This window comes from Odontesthes bonariensis, chromosome 10, assembly GCF_027942865.1.
Source record: "Odontesthes bonariensis isolate fOdoBon6 chromosome 10, fOdoBon6.hap1, whole genome shotgun sequence".
Classification (NCBI taxonomy): Eukaryota; Metazoa; Chordata; class Actinopteri; order Atheriniformes; family Atherinopsidae; genus Odontesthes; species Odontesthes bonariensis.
In genome coordinates, this window is record NC_134515.1 from 14,920,226 (window position 1) to 14,944,809 (window position 24,584).

Below are 24,584 nucleotides of genomic sequence, written 5' to 3' on the forward strand. Positions count from 1 at the left end.
ATGTAAAATACACATGCAGATCTAGAAAACAGCACACAGTAATACACATATCCTTTCGAAAAATGTATGTACACAAGATCACGCATCGTCGTCCAAGTCAAATATCTGCACAACACACGGATAAAAAAAAATGAAAACACAGGTCATTCATTTGTATATATATGTTTGCTCTCTGCCACACATGAAACAAACACATATGTACACAAATCTCCCACTCAGGTAGTGCTGCTTGTATTGCATGCACATTCAGGTGCACATTTGCATAAACATACACAGATCATACCCTCTCAATTCACACACACACACACACACACACGCACACACACACACACACACACACACACACACACACACACACACACAAACACACATTTACAATCATAGACATAGCTGAGAGCAATGCATTGTGGGTTGAGGCTTAAAATACTCTCAGCACGACAGTTCCTGTCATGATCCTGGTAGGTCATGGAACATCACATGCTGAAAGAATGCTACATGAGCGCACACATACACACAGTTAAAATGTATTGTATTAGGCTCATATTCACCTCATTTGCTCATTGACTTGAACAAAATTAGTCATTCTTTTGTTTGTTGCTAAATTGTCCACTTAGTGATCATAATTAGTTCAGATGAAAAACAAAAACAAAATTCTAGAAGACATTTAATATTAAGGTACACAGCTGATAAGACTTTTGAACATTCCTGGGGGCATATGTAAGGTCTGTAACATGAACGGCTACAGAGTAAAGGTTAGTTGAGTTCAAGAAAGAATTGTTTACGAAGAATTGCTCTGGAGTCTGTCAAATGTGGAAGAGCTTTTTTTTTCTCATGGCTAGTCTGAATTTTGTTTGAGACGTGAGGTGCTCACAAAAACGTTATTTCATTTCTAAGTGTGGTAGAAGCACTTCAAGAACTTAAAATATACAGTTATGTTGAAACTGGGTATTGGAAATGTACTGAGAAAGCTCTGTCCTAAAACCACTTCAGTCGACATGATTTAATCTGTTCCTATCAGGCTGTAACTTCTCACAGCAGGACTGTAGTGTAGATAAAAGTAAAATGGAGCCTTGGCTCAGTGCAATGGAAACTCTGTGGTTTTGATCACGGGGACCAAGCACCAACAACAATCCTCTCTGCACTGTCTCAGACTCTGGAACATGCTGTTCAGGATGGAGAAAAGAAAACATTTTTTTCCCCCTCTCTGAGGAAAAATTGTAGTAGGGTCGTGAGTGAGAGACAAAGGGGAGAACAAAGGGGTAAACGAAGGCGGCAACGAATCAAGTGAAGCCGCTTCAGGTGGAAAAAAATGGATGAGGGCAAAGTGGAGGAGAGGAATGGCAAGATTAGATATAAAATAATCTTCAGGTAGTTGTGTAAGACTTGCGCACAGGACTGATCAAAGTCTTTCATAACAGAAAATGTGCTTTTAGGAATTTTCAGGAATGGTATGATGCCATGACTGACACCTTAAACTTTGATCAAAAAAGATTGGATGTTATATAAACCGTGCTGGAGGGATTCTTCTCCTACTTTAGCACTCATCTCGAAATAACCTCTCTCTGTGAAAAATTGAAGGAGTACCCAAAAACGCTCCAATCTGTAATTAAACAGGACAGAGGAAAGAGTCAGGGCACTTTGCTGCCCATCATGTTTAAAAAGAAAAAATTGAATTTGGTTCATTTTTATCTTTTCCTGTAACAGATGGTTGCTGTGCATTCATCAGTATGATATTATCTTTGTAACATAAAAGTTTTCAGTTTGCTGATATAATGCTCCTTTAAAATCATGCAGATACTGGTAATTTGACTTCCTGATGATAAATATGACCCTTTTCATATGCCTCTAATTTTGCACTCCTTCATATCCATCACACAGCCACCAGTGCAGCATCACTTTAAAAAAATAAAATTAAAAAAAGCTATTTGTCTCAGCTGTCGTTATGGCTGCCACAGGGCTGGTTTAGATTCTTGGAGCTCCCTATTCTAAGCCTGCCACCAGATGAGCTTAAGAAGCCACACACAAGTCCCTGTGTTATTACTCAGGTTGTTGAGCATTGTGCCAAAGACTGTGGACGTTTGAGTGAGCACATTTGTTGAACTTGCGTTCACGGTGAATGTAGCCAAAATTTTCCAATTCAATAATTCATTCATCCTAACTAAGTAAGCCAGCTGTCCTTCCTTCCATCTTTTGAGGCTAAATTCATTGCATACAATAAGGCAGCTTTTTTGTAATGTCAACAAGCTGAGTTTTCAGAAGGTACAGACTTGTTTTCACTTGATAGGTGCATGATACTGCAGTTGGGATGAGGTAAAATTTGTTCTGTTTTCAGTGGACATACTGTGAAGGATAAAAGGAAGCAGCCCAGGCGATGAAATAGTCAAACATTGACACTGTCTTCATTGGCTGGAGAGGGATTTCAAATTCAAAGCCAATTCCCTGGCTCCACTCTGGTCAGAAAAGGTCATCGCTTGGACAGGGAATGGTTCTTTGCTGGCCTGTTTCAGTGGTGCTTCCTTCTTTGTCTTTCTCTCATTCCTCGCCCTCCTCCCTCCATCTTAAACACAGTTCCCTTAAAAGGTCTAGCAGGAGCTAATAATAGACTGGAGTCTCTGAGTCTTGAGTAGAGCCAAGAATATGTAAATACACCTCCCTTCCTGCTGGGGCTAACTTCCTGGTTGCTGGCATGGGTGGAAGCCAATGAGAGCAGGAGGAGGAGGGAAGCGTGGTCGGCATGGCAACTAGGCCCGGCTGCCTGCACAGTTTTAACTTGGGTGTAAAATGCAAATGTTATTTTCCGTGAGTAGCTAGCTGTAAGCTGCTGCACCCACTCGTATCTCTTAACTTCCTATGTCTTTGTGCTAAGTCTCCAGCTGCTTTACAGATGATCACAGCACACACATCAGTAGAATATTTCATTTTGATTAAGACGGGGGTATATATAAGTATATATAAGGGTTCAAGGGTTCTTTATGTTCATGGAGTGCACTTGTGCTCATTAACTATCGTTAGAAAAATCAAACAAAGCAGAAATTCATTTCTTTGGAAGATTTTTACAAAAGTTCTGCGTGGATACTAGTAGACAAATCAGTCCATGAAGCCACAAGCAAAAGCCTTACACACTTTAAGACAGCATTTCCATTCAACCTGCTGCCTCTGTGTGCTCTTTAATCTGTGTGCCTCCCCTGTGTGCCATAACGTGCCATAACACCACCACCTCAAAATAGCTCATCTCTTTCTGTTAGCAAATTAAGTGAAAAAGTGTGGGCAGAGTGGAGCAGATATCACTATGACAACCTCGCCGCCTGATTGCGATGAGATGTGATTTCCATGAGTTTTGCCTTCTGATGTTAACTTTCGGCAGACAGGCAGAGAGACAGAGCAGGAGCTGCAGCCTCTGAACACCAGACCCTTTCATGTGCCTCAGTACACACAACAAAAATATTTGCACAGAGAATTTGATGAGTGAGCTGCCGTGGTATTTAATCCATTTAGTAATCACAACATAAAAATGCAGACATTTCAGGATTTATGCATGATGCAAAACCTTGCACTCACCATGTTTTGTGATTGTGACTTTGTGCTCTGAATAGACAAGAACAATTGTCTTTGAACAAAGTCCTCATTTGTTTTCTTCTCTTTTGTTTGCAGCAAAAAGGCTAATCCTCAGGCAGGAACAATGGAACAGTTAAAAACTGGATTGGCTCTTATTGGGGTTTTGATAAAAGTGGCTGTTTGGACAGCGGCCATTAAAAATCCTTTGCTCCATTGTTTCTTTACCTGAAGGGCATGTCGAAATGTATTTCCTGTTGGTTTACAAAGCTCCTCTCTGTTGATTTGGTATAAGAAAACTACAAAATTTCCTGCAAATGTTTGGGTCAAGAATTTAACCTGTTCTTTGTGGCTGCAGGTGCAAAAAAGCCGGCCAACAAGGCAGCACTGTGGTACGTCCCCTGTTCTATGCAGAACGCCGACAAGATCATAGAGGTGCCTCCCATCAAGGTACAACAAAACTTAGGCCTAAGACCTTAATGGACTGAAGTTTGGGATTTTATTTGCTAAAATCTCTGTGTTTGATGATTCTTTTTTTGCCCATTCGAATATCACTATTTTTCTCAGTTGTTACCTATATTGCATGCAGCCATGTTGATAATGTTTTCTTCTTTGTGCATAGTCGTGGTACCAATAATTCTCAATATTTTGGCAAAAGTATGACTTAATACATGAGAATACAAGGCCTTAAAGAAAAACAACAGGACAATGACATACAATCATTATACTTTGTGAATCATTCATTGAGGAAAATGATTCAACACTACCTCTTTGTAAGTGGCAAAAGTATGTGTACCTGAGGGTGCAATTGGTGCCAGGGTTTTTTGATGTGGGATGACAATCGGGTATGATTATTTTATTCAGAAAACAGGAATCTGTTAAAGTCTAAACTTTGGAGCATGTGCTTATGGAAGTACATCACAGTAGAAACAAAGGAGTCTTCTAATGACAACAGAAAGAGTTCATCAGGCTAGATTACTTGGCGACGGTGAAAAATGGCAACCATCTACCTCGACCATTGAGGGTGAGGGGACAGGAGGAGGGAAAAGGACAACAGAGAGAGAAAACAACAGCAAACAATAAACACTGGGCAGATTGGTCAGGTCAGACCAGAAAAATGCAGCTCTGGTACCTACAGGGGGGTAAGGGGAGATGAATCTCTCAGAAACAGAAATTCAGTAAGGAGACATCAGTTGGAAAGATAGAAAATGCATTAATGTACAGGAGATGAATTTGAAAACAACTTTGCTTGGCGATTATCAACTCGATGGAGCAGTGGCATAGATGAAGGAAGGGAATAGGATAGGACTGGTGGATGAGTAGAGATATAGTAAGAGGTGGCAGAGACTTTTGATGAGGCTCCTTTGGTATCAGCAAGAAGTGGAAACAGCTGAATAAATGTCAGGGGATTGAAGGACAGAATAGAAAAGAATTTTAAAGAATTGGGATCAGATAGATTAGCTCGAAAAGTAGCAGGCACGAAGACCATCGGGCCAGAATAGTGATGACAGAATTAAGAATGAGGTGAGATGAGTGACAGCCGGGGGGAGAGCATGTGTGCTTCCCGAACCCAAACTGGAAGCTCCTTCCAGGAGAGGAGCCAGTAAGAAGATTGCTCAGCCTCCCATTCAACTTTTGGAAACTCCAGGAACCATAAGCCTGCAGTGTTAGAATGAAGTGCTCTGTTGAGATTATGTGATGTTATAAGGTCTTTAAGTCCATTGTATGTGTGGAGAAGGATTTTAAATTCTCTTCTAGAATTAAAAAAGAAGCTAAAAATGGTCAGATATGAACTCTGTTGCCACTTCCTCATGTGTGGGAACTCCCCAACATCCCAGAGTTGAAGCTGTTCTGTCCAGAAGGGGATACAATTGAATCAAGCTGATGAGCTGTGCTAGTCAACAGTTACTGAAAACACTTAGTTACAGTTATTTCTGCACGTGGAAGTCACACCAGATACTGACAGCAAAGGTTCACTTACGCTTGCGACTCATATATAACATCTGATCATTTTCCTCACTAATAAAATGACTAAGTGAAACATTTTTGTCTTTCAGACATGTAGAACAACTGAATACACCCTTGAATTTGACCTTAAAGTATATCTGCTGTTTTTAGTATGCTAGTGCAGAAGAAGAGGAGGAAGGCAAAAAGCGCTATGAGGCCCAGAAAAAAGAGAGAGAGGAGACCAAAGCAAGGATTGAGGAGGTGATGCCTCCTACACCAAACCCAGGTAACATAATATGTGAAGTTACCAAACCAATCTTATTGCTTCTTGCCACACGACTTGCATTAAAAGGGTGTTATCACATGTGTCATCATGGTGTTCTGTTTGTGTTTCCACTGCTGTGCCTTTTACAAAGTAGTGCTGTTTCAGTGAGATGCAGCACAAAGTCAAAAACAGTGTAAAATTTTACAGCATCTAAATTTGTTAAGATATGTGTAACCGATTGGGTTTGTGGACAATCATATGACAGTTTTTTTTAAGTTATGTTGTTGAAACAATTTGCGCACTGTGTTACTGCTTGCTACAAAGATGAAACAATTGCAAACAAGACAGTGAAGAATTTTCTCTGACGCTCCCAGTTGTGTACTGTTTTTTACTTTAGCCTTAGCAATTGTGAAACGTTAACACGTACACGACACAACAGAATGATCTTCCAATGTGTTACCAATTACTTTTGGTATATGACTATATTCAAGTATAAGAAAATGTAATCCCATTCTCTGATTGTGTCCCGTTGGCTTAACCACAGAGGACACACCAAAAGGTACGTCATCTGCATCAGCAGGTAGCACGGTACTGTGTAATGTGTTGTTCTGACTTTGTGTTGAACTGCATGCTTTTGGATGGTTTTGTTGGTATTTGTGTGCTTTGGTGATACACTTAATATTTCCTTAATGCAGAATTCACTTTTGAACATTTCTTTTGTTGACTCCACGTGTGTGTGCTTGTGCGTTTGTTGTTATTGCAGAACTGCACACAGTTAGCTCCAGCCAGTCGAGTCTGATCCAGTTGATGGGCCCTTCAGACTGCATGCTACATGATTATGTTCGTGGAGGTGAGTCCACTTGTTTTTCATTTCTAGATTTAGCTTTGAGCAGGTCATTTGGTGGGCTAGTTGTTTTCTAGACTAACTGGGGATTACTTTGCAACACGAGGAGACACTCACTTGATTAGATTATTATGGTTGACTACTGTTGTCCTAAAGGGTCTGGATCCAGGAATAGTCCAAGTATAAACTTACAGAATTAATATAAACTGTAAGCAGGGTTTCCAGGGTAGCCGTTCTATTGTCATCAGGACCAAGACTCAAAGTAGTTGAGGCTGGAATCAGTGTGAATATTCTTTAATACTGTGTACACAAGGTCATACAGCTCGCATGTATCAGAGGTAAGACCTCGGACAAAGAAACCAGGTCCTATTTATACTAAGGTATGTGCAAAACAACACGTCTGTCTTTAGGTGTTATCTTCCTCATATGATTTCTATAAGGAAAGTCCAAACACCTTAGCTCCATCTTGACATGTCATACGTTTTCTCTAAACCTCCTAGTACCACATATCGCAAGACTGACCCTTCCAAGGTGCTGTAGCATCAATCAGGCCTGGCCTCTCCCAAAAAATACTATCACTAAACATACATCACACCATATGTCTATGACTGAAACTTAAATTTATAGAGCAGCTAACTTAAAAAGCTTATGATAGAAATCCTTTTATTAAAAGAGATTATGAATAAAGATATTTATATAAAAAGATTTTAAATAAGAGATTGTCAATAGAAATAGTATTATGATAACTGTGTGAACTTCCACTACTGTGCAAAAAAAAAAACTTTTGCAAAATTTTGCTCGATTGATGCACATTAGGACGTATGGAAGCAACTTTACAAATAACCTGACAAAAATGAAAAAGAGTTGACTGACCAGCTGTTTGCAGTCTGTTTTGGGAAACAACAAATTTGACCGGCACCTTGCCAGATATGATATAATATTCACGTTATTACCAGAGAAAAAACTAATTCCAAAGCAAGAGATCCCTCCATTTTTCTCTTGTAGATGGCCACCGCAGCTGTTGTTGCTTTGTTTCTTCTTGAGGTAAGACCTCTAGTTTTCGATGGGACAGCTACTACTTTAACTGAATTACAACCATTAGCAGCGTAACCTAGACTGCCACCTTCTGGTGACACTTATTAGCCTAATTTATTTGCTTCAAACCAGTCAACAAAGTGTGTCTGATTCACATTTCTTTTTTGAGGCTTTTCAAAACTTGCATACAGATTTGCTTTGCTAGTCAATGGAAACTGTGTCTGTGTCAGTGTTGTGCCAGTTCACAGCTTTTCTGAACTAGTTCAAGTTCAGTTCATACACGCTCAAAGTGAACAGTTCACAATTTTAATTCTGAACTAGTTCAAAGTTCAGTTCATTTTACTTTTTTCGTGAGATATTCAAATAAATACTTTTTTTCACACTACGAGCTAGAAATCACTATACGTTCTTTGAAACTGCTCATTGTAGACATTTGCTCATGACACTGCAATTGTGGGTTTCTTACCAGGTGATGAAACTTGCAGCAGTACAGACAAGGTAGACCAGTTCTATACTTAGTGCAATGAAATCTACCAGCATTTAATTAAAAAAAGAATATATAATATGAAATGCCGTCGGGGTTTTGGTTTGCAAGAGTGTAAAATTGTTTTAAATGTTCATAAGGAGAATCGGTGTCTGTCTCCGTGCCATCACTTCCACTAGCCTTTTTTAAAAAAAATACATTACATTATTTCTCTCACTCTCGTCATTGGTCTGTCACTCTCTCTCTCTCTCTCTCTCTCTCTCTCTCTCTCTCTCTCTTGCTCCTCCAGCCCTCCGTGCTCTCGTCGTTGCCTGCTACGCGGCGTTGCTATGCCTACCCCGCTCTGCTGCAATTCATCACGGGTAACGTCGTGCGGAAGCCAGTATGTTATTCAACTATTCTCAGCCGGACACTACGTTGCCCGCAATGCATTGCGCTCACAATGTCAAAACCATTTCTGTCTGGTGATACATGATTTAAGCGGCACCAGCGAGAATACAGGAGGGAGGAACTTTCTCTCGTTGCGTTTCAAAAGAGAAAACAGATGTCACTCAGTTTTCAATGGAAAACAAATTCCAACGTTCATTTACAGTGATGGCTGCCGTTCATGACACATAATGTGAACTAATTCACGTTCAAGTTCTTTATTAAAAAATGTGTTGCGTTCAGTTCAACGTTCACGAAAAAAAGAGCGTGTTCAATGAACGCGTTCTTTTGAACTCGTTCACGCACAACACTGGTCTGTGTGGATGTGTCTTTTCTATCGGGGAAGCTGCTTTGCGGTAAACCTGAATTAGCGCATTGTTGTGTTAATGATGGCTACATTCTTACAGTATGTTTGTAGTCCCCAGACAACATAATGGCCGACCCTACTTGCTGAAGGGGTGAAACAGTAGAGAACACACAGAACAGCAAAGAGTGTTGAGCAGACAGAGGAAAATTTCCAAGTGAAGTAGAGGTGAGAACTGACAGAATGAGAGGCGCCAAGTAACAAGGGATTCATTATTTATGTGTAGAATATGTGTGTGTGTTCAGGTGTATATATCTTGTATATAAGGAGACTATTTTATTGTCTTTATTTCACTTCAGAGGTTAGCTTATGAATAATGTAGGTTTTAGAGCCTTTGGTAGAAACCCGGCAGAGACACAGAAGAATCCTAGTTTACTCCAAAGACAAAGGTCCTTAAGGAAGAATTTGATGGCTTTTATTATAATTTTTTTCCTTAGTGAATGTTAGAATAAAGTAACTGTTGGACTTTGCCTAGTTTGTCTGTGAATACTCCACTCCACTGCTGTGAGCATGGCTGTAATGGGGAGGAACAGAAGGACAGGAATGAAGCAGCAAAAAACCAAGTGGAACAGCAAATGGAAAATACAAGGTCTTTGTAACAGGACATTCATTGTGCTGATGCAGTTTCCAGTTCTGTGCTTTAAGCTTGTTGTCTTAGAATTTTATCTTGTCCTTTAGCTAGTTGGTTATTCGGTTAGCTAAATTTCTCTGTGAAAAGAGACTATTCTTGTTTAGATGTTACTTGGAAAGAAATACAATTGAGAGGAAACAGTTTTCCTTATACATCCGACATAGCAACTCTCAGTTGTAGCACTGTACAAATTAGCATCCTTCAGGAAAATTTCAATTTTTTTCCAGGTCAGCTTCTATTGTTTCTCCGTGGCTGCCTTCCCCAGATGGATTTAATCCACAATTGCCCCCACAAAAACAATGTTTTTGAAGTACTTTAGAGAAAATGAGACACAAAGGTCAGACCAAACAATCCAGAAAGCAAATCAAGATCATGATAAGGATAAACAGCAATCAGATTAATGCATATCATAAGTTCCAGATTTGATAGAATAGTCACCAAAAATCTTGTTATCGGATGTTCTGAGCTTCATTAAAAACAAGATACATACAACAAAACAAACCCTCAGCCACTATAAACCTGTTGTGCTGTATTTACAACAAATCAAACATTTTATCAGCGCAGTGCAGATGCTTTCTGTCACATGAGGTGTACTGTTTCTGTCTGGATGTTCCTGCCTTATCTTTGCATTTCTGTTCTGTCAGCGAGATAAAGAGGCCATCAGAGTCATGCCACGTAGTGGGAAGGAAGAGCAGTAAAGGGATGTTGACTTAGAAACAGAGATACTGAAAAGGAGACAGGCTAAAATGGCAGAATGGGAACAAGACAGCGCAAGGAGGGACAGAGGGACAGACAGCGCTGCATGTGTCATGGTTGCCTTTTTAATGTGGAGAGCTCAGTGGAAAATCTGTCCAATTAAAAATCAAATGTGGGACAAGCATGCAGGTTATTTAGAATGCACACACACTATTGACTCTTTCATGCCATTGCTCATTAAGCGATGTTCCCTGTTGCTCGCTGCTGCTGCTTTTGCTACGCTTATTTTGTTTACATAACAGAGTCAGGTCAGGCAGCCAGGGTGCTTGTTCTTTTTCTCTCCTACCATGTCTTACAACCCTCTGCTACCAAATGTAATGTATCTCCAGCCTGAGGAACCAGAGGTTTGACAATAATGTCGAGGTCATTAATGCAGGAGAATACAAATGTCTCATTAATACCCCTCTTCTGGACTGTCGTCTGGGGTTCTATTCTTTGTTGTTCTGGCATGATATTCCACATTCAGGAAAAAATGTCCTGTGATACAATGTGTTTTTTCCCCCCACATGTATATTACTGTATCAACATAGTTGCACACGGTTGAAGTACTGTTTTAAATTTAAATAAAAAGCAGTGGGACACAAATTATTTACACTCAAAGCAAATATAACATTTAATGTTCAAACTGAGAGATGTTATTTCTTTTTGAATAATATTTTCTCAAGTAGAATTTCCAGTCAGCTGCATGTTTCAACAATTTTGGGACAGTCTCACAGCAAAAACTATGTAATGCTTCAACTGCAACTTTAACTACATAGTACTATGTAAAACAAATTTGCAGCACAAAGTGCTTTACAGAGTAGAGGCAATACATAAAAAAGAAGAAAAAATACACAAATACAAAAATACTTACTTGTAAGTATTGCACAATACTTGTAAAAGAAGTTTGTAGCAATACAGTATTGATACAATTGAAAATAAAAAAGACAAATGAAATAGTTCAAATATACAAAGAGAAAAAGAATATATTAAACATTATGACACAGAAGGATCCGTAAGTTAATTATAACCTCTTTTAAAATGGAAAGCTTTATGCCTTGTCTTAAAAACACAAGTGGTGTCAGCATATCTGCCCAGACTGGGAGCTGCTTTCATGGGAAGGGAGCCTGATCGCTAAAGGCTCTGACAAGTTCGTTCTAGACTTGGAAACTGAGGGGATAGGCTGCACTCTGAGAGCAAAGACTTCCTCTGGGATTATAAGGAACGATAAGGTCTTTAAGTTAAGATGGAGCTATGCCATTAAAGGCTTTATATGTGATAAGGAGGATTTTAAATTCTCTACATTTTAGCAGGAGCCAATGTAGAGCGACTTACACTGGAGAAATCTGGTCTCTCCCAGCAGTGCCAGTCAAAACCCTGGTCGCAATATTTTGGATTATCTGAATTTTGATAGAATGATTTAGAAAGGCATTTCAAATTCCATCAATCCATCAATTTTTTACGCCCACTTTATCCAATTTTCAGAGATCACTGGAGCCCGTCCCAGCTGTCTTTGATTTTGAGGCTGGGTACTATCTGAACAGGTCACTGGTTGATCACAGGGCCAACTCAGAGACAAACAACAATGCACACTCACTTTTAGGGTCAGTTTAGATTCACCAACTAACCTTGCTTGTTTTTGGATGGTGAAAAGAAGCTGCATACCAGAGCTAAATTCCCAAAGAGAACCTATGCATGCAGAGGGAGAACATTCAAACTCCACAGAGAAAGGCCCCTTACCTACATTTAGTGCTAACCACCACACCATCATGCCACCCATCTTGTTCTATTTTTTTTTTTTTAATTGTTCCGCAAATTAAAGAAGGCCACTCGAGACCAGTCAGATATAAGAGTTAAAAATTAGAACATTGCAGTAAATCTGTCTGTAACTTTAGAAACTGAACTTTATTCTTTCTGGTTTCATAGAAGAATAGAGCTAGGTGTCATCATTACACCTGTGTGTATAATGTTTCCTGATGATATTTCCGAGAGGAATCATATGGAGGGAGAACAGAATTAGTTTAAGTCCAGGACCCTGTGGAACACCGTGACTAAGTATGTTATTAGTAGAGGACACACCATTTAAATGGAAAAAAAAGGAAGGTATTGTTTTATTTATGACTTAAATAAAGCAATACCTTGATGGTGTGTTCAAGTCTTTGTAATCAGAAGTTATGTTCAGTGGAATCAAATGCGGCACTGAGTTCTGACAGTATCAGTACAGAAACAGAACCATTGTTAATTGCACTAAGAACGTCATTTGTAGCTTTACTTAGAACTATGGTGTCTTCTATGTCCAGACTGAAACTCTTCATACAAACCTTTATTCTTTCAAAGGGCGAGTAATTCATTTAGAACATTTTTTTCAAGAATTTTAGAGATGAAAAAACATATTGGTTTGTAATTGGCAAAAACATCAGTATCAAGAGTGGGCTTTTTAAGCAATGGTTTAATAATAGCTAACTTTAAGAACTGTGTTATAGCCAGAGGATGAAGGAATATTTCACAGCTGATAAGGTTGTTTTTCAACTGACCATTAACAAGGTTTCTGCATGAAAAAAGGCCTCCCTGTGAAAGACTGCAGACTGCAATTGTCAGTAAGCAAAACGTTTGCTGCATTTTTGGGGCCTGAGCTGATTTGAGTCAGACTGAGTTGGAAATCATGGAAGGTGCCCTTGGCTCATTGGTTTATCTCAGCAGGAGGATCAGGGACAGAGATCTCAAAATTAATCACACAAACCCAGAACTATATGCATGATTGCATACCACCAGTAAATTGAATAACTGTGTTGATGCTTGTGGGGTATAGATTTCTTGTGTGGTCAGCAATTGTCGGTTGATTGAATGTGCATGGACTGTTCTGCAGTAGCAGAAAAAGGTTGTTTGCTCTCTGCTTCGAAGGATTTCCTGATGGAAATGCTAAATATTTGCACCAGATTTTGAAAGGCCAAAGCTGATACAGCTACTGCTGAAATGGTGGACATGTGGTTATTTCATGGAAGTCTCCAACATGCCAAACAAAAAGTTGTAAATATCAGAGGACTTCACCTCAAACCCGCCTCACTCAACTCTCTTAGGCTCTGTTTACATTAATTCATTTCACCATTTCTTCGTGTCGGCGTCTTGCAAACTATTTACATTTACACACAAACGGGGATCGGCTGATTCACTAGTCACATGACTAATCAGCCATCACATCACATGATCGCCCTTGCTTTATTATTTATTATGCTTTATTATTTATTCTTTATTATTTATTCTTCGGTGACAACAACTTGGTCCACGAAATTGTCCCACCATGCGCTGCTTCTTCCCGGTCTAACCCAAAAGCGGCGCTCCATGTACGGCTTGCGTTGCTGCAGTGGCTGGGTTCTCATCATAAAAGCTTGTTGAATCTGGCGCCTCCTTGCCACCTATTGTTGTGCACAGCGTACTACCAGCAGTAGGACATGGAGCAGGCTCCCATGCTGATCGTGGTTGTCCATGATTTCCATATTCTTCTCGATGACACGAATAGAAAGGAAGTGTGTAAATGAAGTGAAGCACGCCTGTTTGTTTTTAGTTTCCCTGCTCTCAAGTCACATGACCAACGATACCAGCCTAGCGAATCAGGGAGGAGTACGTCCGCAGTAGCTAGAGCTCAGCACTGCGGATCCTCGTTTCTCCCCGTTTACAACTGCTAAAATCAGCATCGTATGCGAATGCTTACGTGGGCTCCGGCGTCTTTGAATCCTTCCACCTATGAAGTCGTATTCCAGTATTTTAATGTAAATGGACAGTGCATCCGCGATAGAAACGATATAGAAACAGATTAGTATAAATGGCACCTTAGCTGCTTTGCACGTTTCTGTGTTGCTTATTCTTAACATTCTTACCCGCCTCTCCTCATTATCTCACGCTCTCTTCTCTCACTCACCCCCCTCCTCCCTTTGTGTTGTGAAGATGCTACCACCTGTGTCCATGGGAACTGCAGTTGATTGTCACAGCTGGAGGATAGCCTCATTAAGAACAAATACCCCACCCACGAAAAAGAGAAAAACCAACCAAGTACACGTCATTTGTAGTTTTCTTTTGGAAAGTTTTATCATGAGAAAATATTGACTAGTGTGTGACAGCGTGTTTTTGTGCCACTGTTTGATGGGCCGGGGAATAAGCACAGAACATCTTGTGGCTGTATAATATTTATCCACTGCTCTTATCTGTGATCTATACTCGGTGAGTATATAAACATGTCAGTGGCTGACAAAGAAGAATTTAGGAGACATACAGTCTACTGGGGCTTATGTGATCGACCTTTGCGTGTATGTGTGTGTTTTGCTCCCACTGTCTCCAAAACCTCCTGTAAAAAAATAAAATAAAATTCTTGGGTGGCACTTTTTCAAGACTTTAAAGACTGGGACATCCAAGTGAAGACTATCCACATTTCTCAAATTGTGGCTTGTGTTTACAAAAATAAAAAAGATAGTGTAGAAGTTGCAAGGACCTTTGTTTTTCTGAAATGCATTTGTGCATGCATGCATCTCGCATTTGTTTTGTATTTTGCATTCGTATTTTTTTCATGCTGCAGGGGTTCAGCTGGAGGTGAATGATACTTACAGTTTATTGACATAGATATTATTATTCATACCAACACATCTGCTCTACCCTCTGCTGTAAATGTGCATTAGTAGCCAACAGTCTGCATCACTTTTATAATTAATTATCTGAAATGATACATTATATAATGACTTGTTAGTGTAGGGTGTGGTGTAGTATAACAGTATTCGGGTTGCGTCAGTATACAGTGACACAAGTGTTGGGTGTGGTTACAAGTGCAAAGGTCCTTCTCTGATCAGAACATATTCAGCCAGAGAGGGCAGTGAAACACAACTTTTCAGCCTTGATGCTTGATATCAAGGCTTTATCCCCAGGGGAAATATGTTCAGCAGGTACTGGTCATTTTTGCTGCTATGAAAAGAGAAACATACAGCACCTAAAGCCTCTACCAATCACAGGGCATGGCAGCCTGCATCTTGAAGGGTGAAACAGTGGGAAAAAGTCCAAATGGTCTGTTGCTGTCAGAAAATAGTAATTAAAGGTGACTTAGATGATTATGTATTTTTTTCTGTTAAGACAAATCTTCTCTGATATGAATTTTAGAAGTTGCATGGTAAGATGATGCTTTAGAAGGGACACAATTAGGCTTTTGAAAAGTGTTGGGGACATGTCCTGTTTCCTTTGGCTAATCTAGCAAATGAGTCTAGCCTAACACAAAATGGTTCTGTTGTTTTTTGTTTTTTTATTTAGAGGTGGGATAAACAACTATGTCATATATTTGGAAGTGATGTGTAGAAGCAGATGACCTTTACCATCACAGCTGGGGGAACATGCTTTTATCTGACAGAATTTCCATTGCAGAATTTGTATCATTATGATTTTCCCAGGATTGTGGTGTGCATGATGTTTTCAGTTAATAAAACTGTAATCATAGCAGTGCACGCAATTTGCAGAAGTTAAAGACACTTGTTGCACATTTGTTGCAGAACAGCCTATTGCTCAATACAGCTTACCTTAAAGGGCAAATTGTTAGCAAAACAAACAACCAACAACAACAAAAAAAGCAGCTGGGGAATGGGAATTTCTAAGAGAATGTGGGTTGGTTTGGTGCCTGGCAGGAATGTTAACAGAAGAGGTGTCCATAGTAACAGCTCATTAGGAGGCAGTTTGAGCCATTTGATACTTAAACCATAATTAAAGCATTTGTTTGGGAGGCGAGGAGCAGGACAGGAAGAGATAGAAAATTGGTAGGCAGAAGGTAAGAAAAGGAGAAAGAGGGAAGTGGCGAGAAAACATATGAGAGAGACTGAAGTCACTCATTCTTTGCTGTCAGTATCCCTCAGTATGGCTTTCAATAGTCAGTACCTCATATACAGTAGTTTGCACTGTAAATTATCTGGTATTGATTAAAAGGCCTTGAAGTCAGTATACATAGTTGATGGATGACAAGAGCTGCCTGAAAGACTTCCTTCATTGTTCTCATGCCTGTTACCAATGAACAGCATTGTGATTTTGGGAAATTGTCACAAGACTTCTAATCACAGAGGTTTTCTGCCCAATGGCAAACTGGGCTGCACTAGGGACTTGGTTGCTAATTGCTCTTTTTCCCCATTTGGAGTGAGCTGTCTTTCCTCTTTGCACACCACCCCTCCCCTCCTCCCTGCCTTTTGTGTTCCCACCCTACGGCAAAGGGATAGTCATAGAGTGCCATGTCATCCCTTGAATGTGTAACATCTGGCCCAGGGCTGTCTTGGCCTAGCCTGTCCTCATTTGCAGTCTCACATTGAGGATCACTTCAACCTTCTACAGTGACCGTATGAGGAGGCTGCTTTTTGCATCATTTGTTCCTCTGATGAAAGTGATTAACAAAGACAAGGATCTATGGTCCTCCAGGACAATGAAGTCCTTCCCCTGCTTTGGTTTGCCATTTTGGTCAAAGGTTTTCTTTTCAAGTTGATTTTGTATCCAACACAATCTCATAATTACTGTCAGACAAATATGGACCAAAACAAAAATAAAAGCTCGATGTCTTTAAGATCCAATACAGCACATGCCATTTGACTTCATTATGGCAGCAATGTCAGTCGCAATCTTTTAAGAAATAGTAACAACTATGATCTGGAGTGTTTGAATAGAAGGAATTGGACTTGTTTTCTTGGTTCTTAAAGACATTTCACCCCTCATTCAAAAGGTTTCTTCACTTTTATGGTTGGATATATGGTTTCTGCAACACATGTGCAAATCAATTGGAGACTTTGGAGATGTGCATATAGTCCTGTTAATTCCACCTTCTTGGTTAGCTATGCTGAAGCTTCTCATGAATATGGTCATATGTTCAATCTACTGTACAGTGTAGAGATGTGGATTGCAGCAATTCTCCTCAAAAGTCTCTCATCAAAACAAGTGTCCCAGTTGTTCTTCTTTTCCTTTTCTTCAAAGTCTGCTAGTTTTTTTCTTCTTGTTCTGAATGAAGATTGATCCATGCACATAGTTGGCATGTTTAGCCTGTGTGGTAGCAAATATTTTGGCCGCAGAAGGCCTCTGTGGACCCCTGCTGACTAGTTAGGATCAGTAAATTTACACGACACAGACCTTGTGCATGGGGCACAGAAACCGGGAATTGCCTCCAGGATTATAAACTGTTGTTTGGACATTCATACCTCAGTGTCATGTTGGACCTTTGCCTCTCCACCAACCCATTTTAAATATGATTACTGTTGTTTAAGACAGAAGCTTAGATGGGTCATTTGTTCTCCAGTGTCATCTCGTTATCTGAAAGAAGTGGAAAGCAGTGTACTGAACGTACACTGAACTTGGCTTGGTGTTTCTAATACATAAATACATCAATCTTAAATCCTAACCCAAGGATGCAAAAGATAGCAAGCTGCCTTTTTGGACTTTACTGTAAAGTAAGAAGGACAGAAGCCTAAACAAATACCCTCACCATAAAGGGAAAAGGAAATCAACACAACCGCCATCAATATAGCACTTCAAACTTGTGGATGCCCAAATTGGACCTTTATTGAGAAAATCTGGAAAAAAAATAGCACAGAATCAAAAGCAGTGAAAAAGAAGAATATAGACAAAAGACAAAAAAGACAAAAATATTGTCATTCTGAATACGGCAAGTGGATCTGAGAAACTGTTCTGGTGGCACATGGTGGCTTAATGCCTTCCAAAGACACATTATGTTGGTTTGTACTTTGTCAATGATCTTTGTATTGAGAATAGCCTTTTTTAGGTATACTAACGGACTTTATTATAGCACCTATCAATATTCGTTTAAGTTAACCATATAATGGTTGGGCAATTGCAGTGTCAAAGCATTCATTCAAACTATGGTTGAAAGATTTCTAACTTTAATGCAGTGTTTTCATTCAATTTCATAATTTCATTGAGGTCGCGATCCATCTCCATTAAGTGTTTCAAGCCCAGACATGACCACTGCAGCTTTTGAATAGCAACAGCTAGCTGTTCTTTGCACCCTGGGGAAATTTTCAATCTTATGTGAGATCCCATCAATTTTCACGACCTAGCAAAGATGTAAAAAAAAAAGAGATTGGTTTTGGAAAATGTCTTGCAGCAGCTTAAATAAGGAAGTGCTATATTCTTTTGCCCACACAAAGCTTAAGCCTGACACGGTGTTGTCACCATTGTGAGCTGTGGGCCGATCATTAGCCTCACTTGGAGAATATGCCTCAAATATGCCCCACCAATCAGTGGGTTTTTTTCTCTGAGTCAAAGATGATGGCGTATTTATGTGAGGGAGCAAAAGATCCCATTCATACTGCGTGACCTGAGTTTAACTACCTGTTCACACATCACAGTAAGAGCTTAATTCATCATTCAAGCTCTTTTCTACTTTGAAATATCTGGTCGGAAGTACACAAATAAGTTCACTGTGTGCCTCATGGTAGATAAATATCAGAATGCACTTGTCTATATCATCAACAGAATAAAATGAAAGTGATGCTCCAACAGTTTGTCAAAGTAATTCCATGTTTAATTCTTAATCAACTTCGTGCGCCTACTTTTACAGTGAATGCTGCATTTGGGAGCAAGCAGCACATTCTGTTTGTACTCCCACACATTTGGCTGTCTTAAATAACGCCACACAGTGCAGATGGTACGAACCTTTGGGAGCAAAATCAGCCTCCAGCAAGCACAGTTATTGTTTTTCTGTAACATGAGAAATACATAATACTCATAGGGAAACGACTGGGGCAACTGCAGTATGTAGTCTGACTATCTTTAAATGAGCATACATTCACAAACACATTCATCACACATGCTCACAGACCGTCTTTAAGATGAGAAGCAGATGTCATCCACTTGTTTTTCTCATCTCCATCCCACCCACTCCATACAAGATGTCCCACTTTTTGGGAGAAATCAGCAAACTGTTTCCTTTACACATGACATCAGTGTCTGAGGCTGTGTGTGGCACTGATGTAGAATTCCTCTGTCTCCACTTTCTGAGCTTTGTTCCATTAGAGAACTAATTGATTTTAAGCCTTGGTTAAAAAACAAACGAGTTCAGATTATTCGCAAGTTTTCCATGTGAGAAAGTGTTCTGTAAACTTTGTATTTCCTTTGTATAACAATCTGATCAAATGTCTCTGTCCCAGAGTCAGTGCAGGAAATGATAGATAAAAGCTGTACACAAGAATGAAATGTCCTTGTCTGATGTTGACACATGAATAATATTGATGATTTACTAAATATTTTCCTATGCACTGGCATTTTGAAGTTCACGTTTAATAATTGACAAGAAAAAAAGCAATACTTTGAATGTTACTTTGAGCATCAATTGCTGTGGCAGTGGCTTAACCCCAGGAGCATTCATTAAGCCCTGCTAATCAACACCTAATATTTTATTTGCTAAATCTATAAGTGTTTGAAGTGTAACAAGAGTGCACCATTTTACTGACGATCATGTCGTTAACCGTGTTTTGAACAGAAGTCAGAAATTTCTGCTGCTTGTCTGGAAAATGGTTCCTCCTCCTCAGAATCTTTTTTGAAGATGTATCAAAAAATGTCATCACGTGCATGCAGAGTTTGCAAGAAAGATGTAAATATATTTGATTTTACATATTTAAACATAAAGATTTATGCAGTTGATGGTGAGATAGGTCCAGACTATTCTGCAAGAATATATTTACAAGATGTTGTTTATAGTCAACCAACAGGTTGTAGTTTAGACAGGTGGAGAATCAGAGGAGAATCAGACGGCTTAAAGTCTATTGAAACATTTCATGTTGGCAGTCAGATGATGTGCATTGGGCTAATGTGAGAGAATAAGAAGCTAATGTAGAGGAAATGGCAAGCAGACTCACTCATAATGTATTGTTGATAGTTTTCTAATTGCATCAGGAAATTCCTTAATTTCTACATGCTCATCTCATCTTTTTGAAATAGCGTCTTTTAAATAATGTATTTAAAGATTACATTAACCCTAAAAGGCTTGTTTGAATTTGAAGAGAGTGAGTATGAAGTCTAAATGGTAATGACAGGAGTGCAGAGTCCCAAAATTTGCTGTTTGGAGTCTTCCCTGGATGAGATCCCAAATAAACAGCAGTTTGTGTTGGTTCATCCTTTATCTTGGAAGTGGTCAGCAAAATACAGTTTTCTACTTAATCACAGCATCATCTTTAACAAAATGAATTAGTGCACACTTTCCAGATGACAACATCAAGTGCTGAAAAACATAAAATTCCTTGAGCAAACACTTGAGGGGCTCCAAAAGTGAGTCGGTCCGTATCCATTCCTGTGTTACAGCGCCCAAATTTAGAGCAGAAATAAGCATGTTTACAGCCTGTTCCTAAAATACTTTTGGTCTCCATCGCTAAGCTATCCCATCATGACAACTGTGCAGGGCATTTTGATCATATTATCACATTAAGTAATGCATTATTGTGGGTTGCTTTGAGTGATTGATGAATTACCTGCAACGTGTGCATGATGTAACAATGTCTGTTCTGGCTGCAAAATCCAACATGGTGACCTCTAAATGTTGAAATCAAGGCTTCAAAACAGCAGTCAAAAAACCAAAAGCTGATATCACAGTAGTTACGTCTATCCAAAGGGTCAAAGTTAGTCCTCTCAGTAGCAGTTTGTATCACTAATGAAGGACATTATTAGATCGTTCTGATAAGAGTAGAGTGAATTATAGTAGTCTAGAAATGATTGAAACTGTTCCTCAGATTTAGTGAATGTCTGCCTCTCTGAGCTAGTTCAGCAGTCATTAGTGAAAGACATTAATCAAGGGAACTATATTGAAATAAAAAAAATAAAAAAAACATCAAGGCATAGTTTTGTAAAAAAGAAAATCTTCTGCTTGGCTTTATTGTATTCCTTAAGTAAAACTGTGCATTTGTCTGACACAGGTACCATCATGAAGCTGATGGATGAGGTCGCAGGCATTGTGGCAGCTCGGCACTGCAACACTAATATCGTCACTGCTTCTGTGGATGCCATTAACTTCCATCGTAAGGTCAAGAAAGGTGAGGTTGACAGAGAAAATGCACTGGGCTTTAAGTCACTGTTACATACACGTGCCAATGGGTCTGAAAGATGTGAGTCACCCAAACACACATTGGTATGAGGCTACATGAAGCTACAGGAATTGCATGAAGTTTGCTTTTGACTGCATGACTGAGCAGCTTATGAGACCGGTATCTGGAAAACACATCCTTATTGAGCATAGCTCTTTACCAAACTCTGTCCGTCTGTTCTGTATTTGCTTCAACACCTCTCAGCGTGTGGGATCAACATTTCAAAATAAGAAATTTGTCAGCCTCTTTATTCTAAATTTTATTGAAGAAAACACCACTATCCACTTAGCCTTAGACATCTTAATGGAGAGGAAATTAGCCCTGTGAGAGTGGTGAAGTTTTATGTTGCTCTCCCATTAAGAAAGTTGAATAATTGTTGAATACTATTAAAGGTTTTATTGCCGGCACTGTTTGGACAACACAGCTGATCCAAAGAGTTTTAAGGGCAGTTACTGTAGAAGCAAATCGAAGAGTTCATCGCACACTGACTTCTAATGTACCCATATGCTTTTTTTTTGTGTCATGAAACTGGAGCAAAAAATAGCTTTTAGAACTAAGCATGGTGTTCTTCTTTTATTGTAATAATTATCTTTACATTGTTGGCATTTTTAAATCACTGCCACCTAGTGGAGTACTTTGGTTTTTATCAAAATGACTAAGCTTTTCTTAGAGTAGCCCCTCCCCCTAGAGTCATGTCATGTGGTTAATGATGGCTGTCATGCCATACAGTCTCCATGGTTCAGTTCTTGCTACTGATCTATTCTGCATGTTGAACCCTATGTTGTACTTATGTTTGTATCTTTGGGGTCAGCTGTCCAACAAAAGCAACACTGAGCATAAAGATTGTTTAAAGCTTAAAAGAATATGACTTGTGTGCGAAGGTAAACATTATGATTAATAAAACATTTACAGAGCCAATAGCATTTTGCAGGGAGATTGGGGACAACAAAGTCTTAGGCATTTAACGAAATCTGAATATGTTGAAGGTTGCTTAAAGCAATCTATTCAAAGTGATTTGTGCTCGTTGCTCTTGGCTCAGTCTCTGATATCTGTTCCTGTGCTGAACATAATGTAATCCAGACATCCATGCTTATATTCAGATGCTATGATTACCTCAGGATAAGATGTTAACAATAGACCAGCTACATCACTACTCATTGTTGGAAAATGAAGTGGTAAGAAAATGTCACAGCTCAGCACGACTGTGCCAGGTCACTTCTAACAGCTCTGCATTTACAGTGCCTTTATTTGCAAATACAGCCGACTTTATTAAAGCTGGACGAACCACTCACTTCTTGTGTTTTTCTAACGAGGTCTGAGCATTAAAAGGGAAGCAGGATGTGAGAGAGGAGATGTTTAAAACATTTCAAATTGGGCGATCCATTAACCAAGTGAGCAATATATTGACTTAGAAACCGTAAGCTTTTAGTTTCTGCTTTGATTCCCAGCTGATCAGACTTTTTCAATGTGCCACTCCCCTGCTTCCTCTCACACATTTATTGTCTGTCTTCACTGCTCCTGACTAAATAAAGGGAAACAAATTCATCTAAAAATGTATTTAAAAAAAGAGGGAACCGAAAAAAAGAACAGCATAGATTGAGATCCATGTCCACATCTTTCATCTGGTCCTAGTTGCTCCAGTTGCTGCTCCAATCTGTCTTCTGAGTTTATGTCGTGCTGACATGATTTCCCCTGGCTCCCACTGTGGCTTAGGTGTTATGTCACCAGTAGATTTCCTATTTTGCTTAAGACAATATGACAAAAACTCAAGAGGTGAGTTAGGGAAAATAATGGTCAAGTGTCAAACAACAAAACACTCCCCAAAGAAGCCACTGCTTGGTCTGCATCTCTGGATTTATTAAATTTTTTTTTCTCTCAGGTGTTTTTTCTACTTCATTAAGCCAACAATACATACAAGTAAGCCTAAGTAAAAGTAAAGCATTTGAAAGGACCAGCTTGTTTTTTTGAGTTTTAGTCGCCCACAATTAAAGACCATGTTTCTCCACTGATCTTTAAAAGCCCGGCAGATGCAATTAGACCAAATAGAGTGCTTCATATGAATCCAAAAAAATTGCATACTGTGGTTAGTTGTTCCATTAGTGTGGGCTGCAATAACTATGTCTGACTTTTGTCTTAGTCTTTTTTTTGCTGTCAAATTATTTTCAGAGCATCTCAGAGGTCTGTCAGTCTTATACTAATAAATATGAGCTACTGAACGAATGTAATGCTTCTACTCTTTTTAGATAAAAGAGAAAAATCTGGACAACAGAAGCTCAGTTATTCACAATATTAAACTGTAACCACTTGAGAGGTGATGAATTGGAGCCAGGCAACCCAGTTAAAACTAACAGATAAGTTTCTGTATCTGTAAGAGTTACACAACAGGTCATTTGGAAGCATTGCGAACGCAATAAGTTGCAGGTTTAATGGTGGACTTGTCTTTTTCTGTAAGAGAAAATTGTTAAACAGACTGCTGGGATAGGCTCCAGCCCCCCCCGCGACCCGACCGACGGATTAAGCGGGTATAGAAAATGGATGGATGGATGGATGGAAAAATGTTTAACACTGCAGTTTCATTTCTGTAGGATAACATTGTGATTTTATGTTAATTTTCGGTTGCTATGAGGCTATTTTTTGTCATCACAACAGGTCTATTTCAGGTAATATGTCACCAAACTCTAAAATGCTTTTTCCCAGTCCTGCACATCGGAAACAAATGTGCAAATGGTCACATTTACATTTCAATGAGACCGTTACAACTTAAGGGATGCTGACAAAATGTAGGTATGTGAAGAGCTGAGAGTAACTCTGAGCACCTCAGGAACATTGAGATAAGAATCTGTGGTTTGCGGACATGCCAACTTTTTTTTTATCTGGCAGCTGAGCTCAGACTGATGATACCTGACAGTGGAAAAATACCAGAGGTTGAAATTTTCCTTTTAAGTCTCCATTGATACTTTATGGTAAACAGTGTAGGATACAAGGATGTTTAACAAATCCATATGACCTTTCAAAGCTGTTTAAAGACAAACAGACAAAAGGAACATTCAACACACTCATGTGGAAGTTGAAACCCAGAACATTAAACAGACTGGCTCAGACTGTTTATGGGTTTTGGAGGTCCTGCTGTGTCTAGCCTGAACACTCCACTTTCCTGAGTGCACGGAATATCAGTCATGTTGTTGTGAGCAGCACAAAAATATTTTTTTAG

General features: G+C 39.3%; 1 protein-coding gene across 3 annotated transcripts in view; it reads left to right on the plus strand.

Moving 5' to 3' along the window:
- Positions 1-24,584, plus strand: part of acot7 (acyl-CoA thioesterase 7) — a 56,622-nt gene that overhangs the window by 17,716 nt on the left and 14,322 nt on the right. For 2 of the 3 annotated variants that reach the window (XM_075476428.1, XM_075476426.1), the window contains exons 4-8: positions 3,911-4,002; positions 5,671-5,785; positions 6,309-6,323; positions 6,528-6,614; positions 21,206-21,322. In XM_075476428.1, the coding sequence (XP_075332543.1) occupies positions 3,911-4,002; positions 5,671-5,785; positions 6,309-6,323; positions 6,528-6,614; positions 21,206-21,322 (426 nt within the window). The remainder of the gene's footprint in view (positions 1-3,910; positions 4,003-5,670; positions 5,786-6,308; positions 6,324-6,527; positions 6,615-21,205; positions 21,323-24,584) is intronic. The other variant, XM_075476427.1, reaches the window with a different exon arrangement.